At 31.9% G+C, this 13,940-nt stretch overlaps 1 protein-coding gene across 3 annotated transcripts; it reads right to left on the bottom strand.

The window, feature by feature from the left end:
* Positions 1-7,304: 7,304 nt before the first annotated feature.
* Positions 7,305-12,303, bottom strand: LOC129889349 (acyl-protein thioesterase 1-like). 3 transcript variants are annotated; one of them, XM_055964617.1, is made up of 10 exons: positions 12,191-12,303; positions 11,549-11,639; positions 11,296-11,410; positions 9,982-10,018; positions 9,813-9,882; positions 9,541-9,645; positions 9,190-9,340; positions 9,029-9,111; positions 7,823-7,916; positions 7,305-7,731 (listed from the first exon to the last, which is right to left on the bottom strand). In XM_055964617.1, exons 1-10 carry the CDS (start codon positions 12,284-12,286, stop codon positions 7,650-7,652), a joined length of 924 nt encoding a protein of 307 aa, XP_055820592.1. In that variant the 5' UTR covers positions 12,287-12,303; the 3' UTR covers positions 7,305-7,649. The 3 variants fall into 3 exon arrangements, with proteins under 3 accessions (XP_055820592.1, XP_055820594.1, XP_055820593.1); XM_055964619.1 differs by having other exon boundaries at positions 12,063-12,197; XM_055964618.1 differs by lacking the exon at positions 12,191-12,303 and adding an exon at positions 12,055-12,184.
* Between the last annotated feature and the right edge of the window lie 1,637 nt (positions 12,304-13,940).

Raw genomic sequence — 13,940 nt, forward strand, 5'->3', positions numbered from 1 at the left:
TGTTAGAGAGATTTAGAATGAAAAAATGCTCATTAAATTCCGTTTCAATTCATAAAGGAGATAAATTTAGTTTCAATTAATGTCCAAAGAATAAATTGGAACATAAGCAAATGAAAGATATTCCTTATGCATCAATAGTTGGGAGCCTAATATATGCACAGACATGTACGAGACAAGACATAAGTTTGTTGTTGGCATGCTGGGCCGTTATCAAAGTAATTCAGAAATGGATCATTGGAAGGCTTCAAAGAAAGTGTTGCGATACTTGCAAGTAGGGGTGTATATGGATCGGGTTGGTTCGGATTTTTTACAAACCAAATTAAACCATTTGTGTCGGATTATTAAATCTATAAACCAAACCAAACCAATAAAAGTTGTGTTTTTCGATATCAATTTTTCTCGGATTTTTTGGATTTTTTGGATTTTTTGGGGTTTTTTGGGTTTCTCAGGTTTTTCATAGTATTTAATAAAAAACACAGAGTAGTGCTTCTTGAAAAGAGTTCTAGTACAAAATATCAACATATAAGATGGAGGCAGAACACTGTTTGAAGTTTTAACTTTATAATATGAGCTCTTTTTGTATATTATTTAGATGAGCTTGTCAAGCAAATCTAAATGTAAGAAAGAAAACAAAAATTATGAAATTTTTTAAAAAATATTTATAAATTATATTTTTATAAATATTTTTATTTATAACATAATTTAAAAGTAGTATATCTATAATCGAGTCGGTTTGGGTTCGGTTTGACTTTTTTTAGTTAAAACCAAACCAACCCTATAATGGTCCGATTTTTTTTCCAAACACCAAACCAAGTCAAACCAAATCACTAGTCGGGTTTTTTTTCCGGTTTGGTTTGGTTTGTCGGTTTGGTGCAGTTTATCGGTTTGCCCTATACAACCCTACTTGCAAGAAACAAAAGGTCATATGCTCACTTATAGAAGATCTAATTATCTTGATGTGATTGGATATTCAGATTCAGATTATGTTGGTTGTGTGGATACAAGAAAATCCACATTTGGATATTTGTTCCTGTTAGCTGAAGAAGCAATAAAATGGAAGAGTGTGAAGTAGTCTGTTATAGCTACATCCACTATGAAAGTTGAGTTTGTAGCATGCTTTGAGGCCACAATTCAGGCTAATTGGTTATGCAACTTTATTTTAGGACTTGGACTAGTAGACGATATTTCCAGAGTGCTGAAAATTTATTGTGATAGTACTGCAACTGTCTTCTTCTCAAAAAATGATAAGTATTCAAAAGGTGCCAAATTTATGAAATTAAAATACATTTTGATTAAAGAATAAGTCTAGTATCATAAAGTGACAATTGAACATATTAGCACCAAAATTATGATTGCTGATCCTTTGACGAAAGGATTACTGCAAAAAACATTTGTTGAACATGTTGAAAGAATAAGTTTTATTGATAGCAATGAATAACTTTATGTAAAGATTTCATTATGTTTATGCAATTGTGTAATGATCCTTGTGGTCATTTTGAGAATGAGTCATCTCTCTTCCATAAAATACTCTTTCCGTAAATCTAAATTAGAAATTTAGACTTTTCGGTAACTACAATTAATTAATTGACGGGTAATTTTAAATAATTAATTTAATTGATGGGCTAAACTATTAATTTATTTAAATATCATTATGACTTAGCCTATATATTAAAATAGGTTAGTGGAAGTTTTTCATTTTTAATACTTAATTAAGTAGGAAAGAAAAGAAAGAAGGGAAGAAACCTACCTGTTGCGGAGAGACGTGGGAGCCGACGGAAGGAGAAACTGACGGTAAGGAACTATCTCAAAGTTTTCATATTAGCCATAACATTAATTGCTAGATATAGAGTCTAATATAGTAGAATTTAATAGAATTGAATATTTCAAAGTGCTAGTGTTGCTGGTTCTCCAGAAAGAAAAATGGAAAGGAAGTGTGGTTGTGCCATCATTGGCCAATAATGGGTAATGACCACGTAATGATGGCATAGGATGATATTAGAGAATATAGGTAAATAGATTCTATACTGTGGTCTACTCTTCAATGAATTTGTTGCTTATTCCTATTTTGATTGTTATTATTTTTCAGATTTTATTATACTTATCACACTATGATTTAAGTTTTGATAAAAATTAATATATATAATTAAATATTAGGTGTATTTTATTGATTAAATACCATTAGAATTATGTTTTTGGAGGAGGTAAGACTTAACCCTAGTCTTAAAATTCAATACTATGAGACTTGATATACTAATTGACATCAAAATTAGGAATTTGACTATAGATTTGGGTCTAAGTTAGACATATAGTACTAGGGGTGTTGTTCTTTTCGGAATCTTATTATGATTATTTATGTGATTAGATTACATTGATTTGAAAACCCAGCAAAAGAGGAAGGCTCAGGTCTTGGAGTGATTGCTTGACTAATTAAGACAAGGGAATTTCTAAACCTCAGTTTAAGCTTGTAGATGCTTGTATTTCCGTGTTATGTGCACTAGGGAGTAATGAGAATTAGACTGGGTTATTGACTATATGATTAGCCTTAAAAATGGAGATGAGGGGTGTAATATGGTGATCTAATGACACGTATTGGTGGAATTGATATGTTGTGATTGTGGGTTTATTTTGGACATGTGAAATGACTATGTTGATGTGAGATAGGAAAAATTATTGTTGTTGTCATATTATTATCGTGAATTATATGAACATGAGTTGATTGTATTGGTTCTGACATATTGTGTTGAGACTGAAAATGATATGAAATAAAAAGGGTCGGGCCACATGCTCCATGGCAGGTATTATGAAATAAAGGGGTCGGGCCACATGCTCCGTGGCAGGATATATATATTGAGGGGACGGGCCACACGCTCCATGGCAAGTTATATGGACAGAAATGTCCCCCATGGGTTCCGGACTGTGATTCAGCGGATGTGTACCGATAGGACAGACATGCATCATTTCATTGCATTGTACTGCACCTTTCTGATATTTGTGAATTTTTGTTTACCCCCATATTTCTATGTGTGTGCTGAACTTGAGTTGGTATGATTCACTGACGAGACTATTGATGAGTATTTGTGGACTGCATTACCGTTGTCATTGTACAAGTGTAGAGTTGGGCTGACTTTATGCAGGTCGTAGTTAAGGAGGTTCGGTTGGGAGGACATGAGTACTTGTATCTATCAAGCTTTGCTTAGTTTTAGTTATCCACTTGCTGAGTACCGTGTTGTTTGGTACTCACCCCTTGCTTCTACACTTGTGTTGGTTATGAGCCCGGACCTGCTTGATCTTCTACTGTTTTCCACTACATCCGAGGGTATCAAATCCGAGTGTTGAGGTAGCTGTTACATCCATCTAGTGGACACATCTTACTCTTTTATTATGTTTTAGTCCTATTCTAGAGACGAAGATATTGTGACTGTATTTCTTTTCGAACTTCGGTAATACATTAGTGGCTTGTATACGTGACAACCAATCTTGGGGATTTGAGTTTATCTTATGTGTTTTTAATTAAGTTAAATTCTGATTTATCTCTTTTTCTTCCGCATCTACTTTCTGTTGGGTATTAGGCTGACTTATCTCGGTAGGTTGAGATGAGTGCCATCACACCCGTATTTGGGTCGTGACAAATTGACACTTGGGCTCCAATATATATATGTTTCTGTTATTATATGTTTTCTCTTGTACACATTATGCTGACAATGACCCGATAATATATATTGACTTAGGTGAAGATATACTAAGCATTATGATTGGATCATTACGTATTTAAAGATTGTGTTGGGCAATAGACTAATATTGTAGTACATGAAAGAAATTATATCGAGAGGTGATATACAATTTTCATGATTCACATTAGTTTATTTACTCAATCACAATGAATGATGTTTTCAATAAAATAAAAATTTGGCTTTAAACGTGTGCATAATGATTGAGATATTTATTGAAACTTACATCAATGCACGTGTGCCAAGTGGGAGAATGTAGGTTTTATTTGTGACTCACATAATAAAGTCAGTTTCATAAATATTAAACGACTAAATTAATTGGATGTTATGGAGAAGTGAATTAGTAGTAACTCTTTTTTCTTTACTTGATGGAGAGTAGTTAAAAGAAGTTGTAACTTCCCATACAATATATTATGGGTCCTCTCTCTCTCTCTCTCTCTCCCTTTAAAAGGAGAATAGTGTACTCTATCATTCTATTCATTAAGATGACAAAAAAGGAAAACGAGATAGAAAAGAGTAAATAAAGAACAATTAAGAAAGAACATTTCCGCTCTTAAGTCAAGAAATAACATGACAAATTCAGATATGTTTTCTTGATTGAGTTATTGTAGTTTATGTTATGTAAAAATTATGTAGTTCTACAATCCTGAATAATTGATAGGATTCATTAGTAGATTATTTATGTTTTCATAATCATGTGAAATCCTAACCTATCCAACTTTTAATTTTCTTGATCTTTCCTTTTTAATCCAACCTCGTTCCGATTGTCTTAATTTGATCTTTAAATTTCGTACAACATAAAATTTCATAAATAAGCAAAATCATGCATATTCTATAATTAAAACACATCATAGGAAATAAAAATGAAGAGTTGATATTTCTACTATTTAGAAGAGTGAGTGTTTGGCTGGTATCAACATGTTTGTTTTAGTTCAATGAATTTTAAATTGATGATAGTTTTGTAATTCAGCTTTCATCATTAAACTGACGTGGGCGTTGCTTTTGTTGCCAACAGCATACACAACTTTTAAATTAGTCATTTACTACTCCCTTCGCCTCATATTAGTTGTTCACTTTTTATTTTGCACGACATTTAAGAAATCATAAATAAGAAAACAATTCATTGATTCACCTCTTAAAATAAACTTCTTGGAAACGTTACAAACAAATGCGAACATTTCAAAAGAATTATTCGCAAGGATAATATAGAAAAAAATAATTAATACTTTTTTGATTTAATAAGATGGACAACTAATATGAGACAATTATTTTTGATATAAAATCAACCAATATGGGACAGAAATAGTAATTTGTATGAATTCCATCAAATTTTATTTTTTTGAATTTTCTGATTTGAATATATGACAATTGTTCACTTTATCTTTTTTGCTCGAGTAGGTTATGGATGCTTTTGTTAGCACTATATTCGACTTTCAACTTGATTTATTTCTGCTTTCATTTACGTTTGAGACGCAGTCACTTAAAAAAGTTGATTATGTAATTTTACTTTCATTTAAACCATGTATTGCAACAACACCGAGTCATAGGCAACGGAAGAAAACATGGTAAAACAATGAAGTAATTGAGTCTATTGAATGATTTTTCTTTATTTATTTTGTTTCTCATTCAGTGTGGGGTATCCGTATTGGAGTTCGATTAAATCTGAATTTGCGTTGAGAAATCTCATATTGGGGATAAAACACTCCTGACAAAGGTGACTGTGCTCAGAGGGATTCAAATCCGAGACCTTTGGTTAAAAACCAATGAATATTTACCACTCCATCATAATCTTTGTTGGTTATGAAATAATTATTTTTTCATTCAACAAATTAAGCATCGTGTCTGCTGAAACGAAATTTGATACAACATAAAGTTTGCTAATTCCATCTAGTAAAAACAGACACATTAAACACAACATCAATATCCTATACTTGAAATTTTGTTTGTCTTCAAGCAAAACCCCATGAAGGAATAACTCAAGCATTGAGTTACTTATGAGAAATTATGAGTTGTTCTCCATAAAGAATAATGAACCTATACAAGTCATGTTCACAAGGTTCACCAACGAACTAAAGTGACTTGACCAAAAAAAAAAAATCTCTTTAGAAAACATTGATTGCAAATAAAATAATTAAAATTGTGGAAAGAAAACTAACGGTTGCAAATAACAAAGAGGTGAAGGCAATGAAACGTTTTGAGGGCAATAAAATATCATAAATTTAGGAGAATTGCAAAGATTCAACTAGATGACTATAAGTTTTCTTCCCAAAATGTTGAGTGACTAGCAAATCTCTCTCTTTATTTTTTTTCTTAAAGTATTAACTTATTTTTGTGATAAATCATAATTTTTATTTAGAGGCAAATAATATATCTATGATATATATTAAGATTGCTTTGAGCAATAATATGATTTGTAGACGATTCTCTTACATCTTATCTCTATAGAATATTAAATTTAATTAAAGGAGATTTTGTGGCGATCATGAATGGATAGCTAATTTGCAAATGTGAGCATCTTATACTTGATTTGCCATAATTAAGAAGGTATGACATTTCATCGTGAATTTTTATACTTGTAAAAGCCTTTTTAATTATTTAAAATATTTCATTTCTATTATTTTTGTCTGAATATTGAGGGCTTAATTTAATTTCTTTAGATTTGTAAGGAATTTGGTAAGGCTTTTTAAAATTTTTAAGGCCATGTTAGATGTTGGCTTATGTTGATGATAAATTGCTCTATGCTACATGGAGTTATAATTGAAGTCCTTTATTTAACATTTGGGAGAAATACCAAAATTTACTTTTGGAGTTTAAATGTAAGAGAACTATGAGTTTTAAGTTTTGAATTCTACTTCTAAAAAGTTTTGATTTTATTTTAGGGTAATAAAGAAGTGCAAGTGAAGAATATTGATTTTTAAAACTAAGGCACTATCCATTAATCTTTTCCTTTCAACCGATTATTGTGCTATGTTTCAATTAATTGTATACCAAAAAAAATGACACTTCGAATTTTTTAAAAATAGCAAGCTATTAACTAATGAAATCTCAATGAAAATATTTATATTTCTAAATTTAATCTATATATATATATATATATATATATATATATATATATATATATATATATATAATTGTATTTTTTGATTGAGACTAAATTTACGAAAAAATATTTTTCTATTCACTTATACTTCGCGTGGCTATGTTCACGAGTTGATAAGTACGATACTTAGAACTTGAGAAAACAAAATGACTACTATTCAAGAGGCAAAAGAGTTGGACAAAACTTTATATAAACTTATTGGAAACTTGAAAATTGAAGTCCTAGATTGCTAGAGTTATAATACGAATTTTACCCATTTTGTTTAGTGAAATTTTTGAAGTGAAGTGTAGATATTTTTACTCCTTTTAAATCAGATAATTTTCCATATTCTTTGCTATTTGACATTTTACAATTTTAGTTGTCATGCAAACATAATTATCGATCGAAATAGGCAAATTTCAGGTGACAAATTTAATATCAACCCAATTCACCCCCTCTTGAACCATATAGGTGCTCTAAACTAAGAAAGATTTCCCTTTCAAAACATGGAACAGTTTCATTGCTCATTGTGTTTTTTGTAAAACAATTGATGAACACTTTTGACTTCCTAGAAACATTCTTTTACTCTTACAATCAACCAAGTTAGATAAGATTTTTGCCTCTCATGAGAAAAAAAATAATCAAATTTGTAAAAACTTGCGTAGCCACACTTGATTTATTGTTTACTGATACAACAGATACTAATAGACAATATAATAGAATGCATAATGCAAGTATACCATGAGCCACTCTCCCTAGGCTAGCTGTTCATACACTATGACTGTTATTTATCTTCTTCTTCGTGTATATCACGATGTATACCAGAGCTTCAGCGATTCTTTTCATGTCCCCCCGAGACACAAATTTGCAGACAGCCAGCGACAAATTTCATCAGTCTCTTCAGGAATAGTGTAGTGACCAAGCCTATAAAAGAACAACAGGAGACTTGAACGTGAGTCCTGAGGAGCATTTGAAGTTTACTGTATATACAAAAAAGGCGGAGATGTATAAATACCCCTCATAAGTCCTCAAGGTTAGATTCTGGAAACCAGATGAGCTTAAAATTCTTGCAGATTTTTCTCCATGTTGATATGCCACAACGTCATCACCTGAAACAAGAACCATTGTGTATTCTGTTAAGGTTCAAATCTAAATTAATATTCAAGAGTAGTACAACAGCAAGAGTGCAAGTCTTTTCCGGTTGATAACTATGGATAATCAATTAGAAAAATCAGTCATGTGGAATATCAGGGACCTTGATATCTCATTTCTTCTGAAATTCCAAATCCACGGCAACCAATAGTCCAACACACAAGAATAGCAGCAGATTTTGCTTTGTTTTTTTGTTAGGGCAGTAAGTACAATATCATCAAGTCATAGAGTTTGACGAGTGACGCTCATCTTTGAGACATACTCCTTTCAGGGTTTGTATGGTAACAAGAAATAGAATGAAGGCTCCACATTTAGAGACCTTCAACCACAGGAATTCTGCATAGAACTTCCCAAATGACTGACGCTATAACTAGAGACATTTGGAAATTATTTAGAATGTAAATTGATGATCTCCCAGCCTTTTAGACGGTGCTTCTTTTTTTGACCAGCCATACATGTTAACTAGCTCAGAAGCTAGGAACTAAGGGCTTCCTCAATAGGAAAAAACATGGACAGAAATGAAAATTCTAGCAATATGACCATCTACAAGTTACTTGTGGAAAATATTCATGGGTAAGGGAAAGAAAAAACAAAGAAAACAAATTATGATTGTACTACAAATAGCTACTGTTGTCCCTTAAACTTAAAACCTAGTGAAATGAGGGTAAAACGGTATGATAGCTAAACAAATTTAGGTCACTTCTATATCCTCTCAACCAACCTTTCCACCGGCTGAGATCTATCAAAAGAGATCCAAAAATTATCAAGATGTTAATCACAGTATAAGTATCCACAAGAGGTCCTGTACTAGCATTTCCTTACACAGCTTAGAGCAAGACACTCTGCTAACCCTCATTATCTAATAAATATTAATTTAAACATGTCATATACTGATCCCAGAGATTATGTGGCTATTGTTTTGTCAAAAAAATAAACTTAGGATGCCCAGAAATAAACACATTAGGACATCAAAGGGAATTGGAATCTCAGGCAGACAACCAACAAATGGCGGGAACTTGCACGAGTAACACCAGACATCCAAAAGTTGGAAAGCATGCAATGGAAGTACCAGTGCCGTGACAGAGCAAAATTGGCAAGGATGCTGCACGCCTTCCAGCATCATTTACTCCTTGCATTCGGCTCCTTAATGTCCTGGAAAATCCAGCTAATAAGGGGAACATATTCCGTGGGAACAAAAGCTGCAGGTATCTCTAAGAAATAAAGTTCTACCTTGAACAAGGAAGCCAGCCACTAAGGCCAACAACTGCACTCAGGTTCATTCGATAAGGGCTTCCATTACCATACTGCCTGAATGCATGACATGTGGCTGAATAAAGAGCAGTTGCAGCTCCCATGCTGAATCCTCCAACACATAGTTTCACTGAAGATGAAAAAGAGTTACAGACAAATATGCAATGATGAACTGCCACATCAGATATCAACTTACAATGCATTCAAACAATCTAGAACATATGCTGATGAAATTATTTTCTACTTATCTCATGTTTGAAGCACCAGTTTCATCTTGCATAAGATTTTTCTGGTACATATTTGTTCTAAAAAGTTGAAAAAGAAACATACCATCAGCTGGCTCTGTTGATAAGAGATTTGCAACATGTGCTGCAGAAAAATCTAAGCCCTCCAAATCATCAGGAACATCTTCTGAAATATCTCCTACATCAAACCCTAAAATAATTCAAGTTAATAGATCCTCTGTGGTTTATCATTATCAGTAGATAAGCAAAAGATACTGAACAGTGAGAGTAAAACATTGCTAAGAAAGCATACAACAATATAGAAGATATGCTTATCAACAAACAGAAAACAAAATTGTTTCTGAAAATAAGGCTTACAAGCAGTGCAGGGAAATCCACCAAAGGCAGCAACAGGACGAGTAGGAGCAGTTGGGCAAATCCATTTGACCTGCACACCATTCAAGAAGGAAACATACCGACAAGTTACAACTAATAAATCTCGCTCTTATTATAGAAATCACCCTGCATAGAATGACTATATCCTTACATTAGGAAGAGGAAAGCTTTCAAGAAGCTGGGACCAGCTGCAAAGTAGATAAGCAAGAAGAGTTAACAACAGTTTCTGGTAGCTAACTAAACAAGATAATACAAGTTGGATTTAAATATGCAACAAAAAGTTACAACAAAAGAGCTGACAGCTTTATGCATGAAATGTTAAAATACTGTACAGTTAAAGAAACAACTTGGAGACTAGTGATACATTTAGCTTAGGGACCACAAAACAATCTGGAGAACCAATTTATGAAAAGGTTTATTGAAATGGACAAATTAGACTACATTTTTTATATGAAAGTTTATTGGCCTAATCTTAGTCTTAGTGACACCAAATTAGTCACTGACATTGTGAATAATTTATTTATCTTGTTATGTTTAATTGGTTTATAGGAAAATCAGCAAGTGAACAGGTGGTCCCTGGTTCAACATCTGGCAGCCTGATCCCTAAGAATCAAGTAAATGATCAAAAAGACAACGACTCATTTGTATCTTACTCGGGCTTTATTATATTGGGACAGACTAGAGGTAAACAAAAGAGAAAAGGTACAGAGCCAAACCGAACAAATCAGACTTGAAGCTGCATATGGACTACAAACAATACCTCACTCTACCTCACCAAAAGCAGGGGCGGATTTACGTAGCTTGGAGGGGGTGCCACGCCACCCCAGACTCGGTTGAAAATTTGTATATACATGTATATTTGTATATATATTTACAAAGAAAGTATAATATTAAACGTGACATCCTTAGAAATAATGAGTCTTATGGTGTCAGTGGTAAAAGTTTAGGTTTACTACCGTAGGGATGCAAGTTCGAACCCTGTTATGAGGTGTATTTTCTTAAAACTTTTTTTATCAGGCAAGGCAAGACATCAGAAGCAAAATTATTGTAAAAAGAATTGTGAAAAAGGAGATTAAAACCCCAAACCTCTTGTAAGTAAAATCTTAATTAAACCAATAGAACAAATCAAACTTTTGTATGCAAAATTTGCTAATAAATATTAAGTATTATCTTGCTCTACGCTGGAGTTTTTGTCATAGGTTACTATTCAAATCAGTGTGGTACCCAGAGATTTAAAATTTTGGATCCACCCCTGAGCAAAAGTGCAATAAAGGTTACATTAGAGCCTCATAGTGCAGGCATTTAGAGAACATTATGTAACAGCTGAAACATAATATTGATCATAATCTAATCAGCAAAATCATATATCAATTAACAGTTTCTGTGAGTCTTTATCGCGGCTCTATTATCCTCAAAGGCATCATCACCTTAAAAGCACAATTAATGCTAATGATAGAAACAGTACCTTGAGCCCTTATCACCTAAACCATGTAGCCAAACAATAGTTGCCTCATGCTTTCCTTTGGGCCTAACAACATGAGTTCTTCCAAATTCCAATGATGTTCGAGTTGTTCCGCTACCTAAACAATTGCAATGTCAACCTTTTGTTCAAACGCTTAACTCACTTGTCCTGCTTTGCTAGAGCAAAGTACTTAAAACAGTAAATCAGATTTATTCTCAGTCCTATTTACATTCGAAAAATGTGAAAATAAACCCACCAGAACCTGCTGTAGAGCCACTGAAACTCATTGCTATACCCGAAGAAAAGTCGAATTTAGTATCACACTTGCACTCTATTGAAAAGTGCCCCTGCAATGCCAATAATCAACATTTAAGCACAACTACTTATAACCTTACAAAAGGGTGAAAAGGGAATACAACCCATGAATCTTCCTAGATGAGACATAGCTTACACCAGTTGCACTTTGTCTAAGTTTACCTACATGCCTAGCATAAAGAGAAAAGGTACCCACTGAAAGAATGTCAAAAAAGGGGGAAAAAAGCAATTAACTTTATGAGTAAAGAATCTACAGAGATCAAAGAACATATATGAAATATGGTAACATGATTTGTTGCAATGCAACATTGAAAAAAGAATCAATGCTTCTAACACATTTCCACAAAAAAAAAAAAAAAAACCAGCACATCAACTAAAACAACCCAAAAATATTCCTATTTGTCTAACATCAAGATTGAATATAAGCATTAACAAAGTATACAACACCTCATTACCCATTTAAGCAAAATCCCACAAGTTCTTGGGGGGTTTAAGAGTTGAATAACAAAAACTATACTTTTAGCAATTTGGGGTTCAGCGGTAAGAAAAAAAAATAGAGGGGTTTAAGCAATTTTGCACCGACCTGCACTTGGGGTTTAAGAATTGAATAACAAGAAGAAAAGTTTACAGCCTTTTTATTGGCACTGTTCTGTCTATGTGAGTAGGTGTGTGTGGTCATTCACTTTTTGCCTTTGCCTTCTTTTACTGTTTTACATTTTTGTTTCTTTTCATTGATCTAGCTCTATCGTATCGAAAATGTATATGGGCTGATTCATTCAAGCTTTCTTTCTTTTTTTGTTGCATATCAAATCATGATTTAAAGTTAATGTTTTTATTTTAAAAAAAATTTTAAGTTTCATAATTCGTGAAAATTATCAAAAAAAATTCAATTCTTAAATAATCTTATCAAATAAATAAATCATAATCCATAAATAAGATATTAAAATATCGTAAGATACCGTATTGATCAATCACATATCTACGTGTTTCTTTTCTAAATAAATGTTTGCGATTATAAACTTCCAAATATAATAATTTTATAAAGATTCATTAGTCACTATCAGTGTTTTAAAACGTGAGGGCGTGAGGCGAGGCGTAAGCCCTATATCTTTAAATTTTTAATTTACAATATGGTATAATAATATAATAACACAAAATTATAAAAATACATCAATAGTTTGAAATAATTACAAATATGATTAAGAAAACTCATAGAAAATAAAACTTCTAACATGACTATACAAGTATAAATAATCTAATATCTTAACTTTCTATTAATAAGAGAATCATTATTTCTCAAAATATTTTTTATCACACTATACAATTTACCTCCCCAAAAGAAAATAATCAATAAAACTTACTAGTATTATAATAAAAACATCACTCCATCATGAATAAAAATAAAATTACTTTCAAATAGCTAAATAAAATATGATAATTTTGAGACAAATGACAAAATCATGAAGACCAATAATGAGTGAAAAAGTAAAATTTCGCTACGTATTTTTAAAAGAAATGTTACATAATATATAATTATCTTCATAGTATTACCAAATAATAAAGATGTGATACTACAGCTTGTTATTTGATTTACTCTTAATCTTCTTATCTCTATAAATTAAAAATTATTAAGTATCATTCATTTATTCAACAATTATAAGGGTCAACAATGTTAACTAAAGATTTTAACACATAATTTGTGTAAGATCTGTTAGGCGAGCTCCGAACGTTGGGTGTTGGGCGTGCTTACAAAACTAAGTCTCACACTTGAGTCTTAGAGCGTTTTGCTAGAGTTCTGCCTCAGGGCGAGCGTCGAGGCGAGTCCCAACGGAGTCTTTTAAAACATTGGTCCATATTAAGTAAATTGTTGAAACTTTTCTCATAGTTCAAAATAAGTGAAATTTTCAAAGTTCAAAATTGTTGGGATTTTTTTTTCATATACCCTTTCTTTTAATGAGGTTGTTAACTACTTTACATTTTCTAGGATAATAGTTTCACAATAATCAAAAGGGTAATAGTGGAAAATAGTCTTCAAATTTTGTCTTTGAATTTTTTTTAAACCTCCACACTAAGCATGCATTTTTTTTTTGTAAAATTTAAAATAATTTTTTTAAAACAAAATATAAACTTATAGGTGAAGTTTTACTCTTTAAAAAAATAAATTAAAATTGTCATTTAAATCCCAAATCTTACTTTTTGGAATATTTAAAATATGAAATTATGATTTCGAATTATATATCCAAACATTGATTTGAAATATAATTCCAAATACTCAAAAAGCATAAATAGAAGAAAAAAAAAGAGAGAAAAAGGATAGACATTAGCGCATTAGC

Source organism: Solanum dulcamara, chromosome 5, assembly GCF_947179165.1.
Source record: "Solanum dulcamara chromosome 5, daSolDulc1.2, whole genome shotgun sequence".
In the NCBI taxonomy this organism is placed as follows: domain Eukaryota; kingdom Viridiplantae; phylum Streptophyta; class Magnoliopsida; order Solanales; family Solanaceae; genus Solanum; species Solanum dulcamara.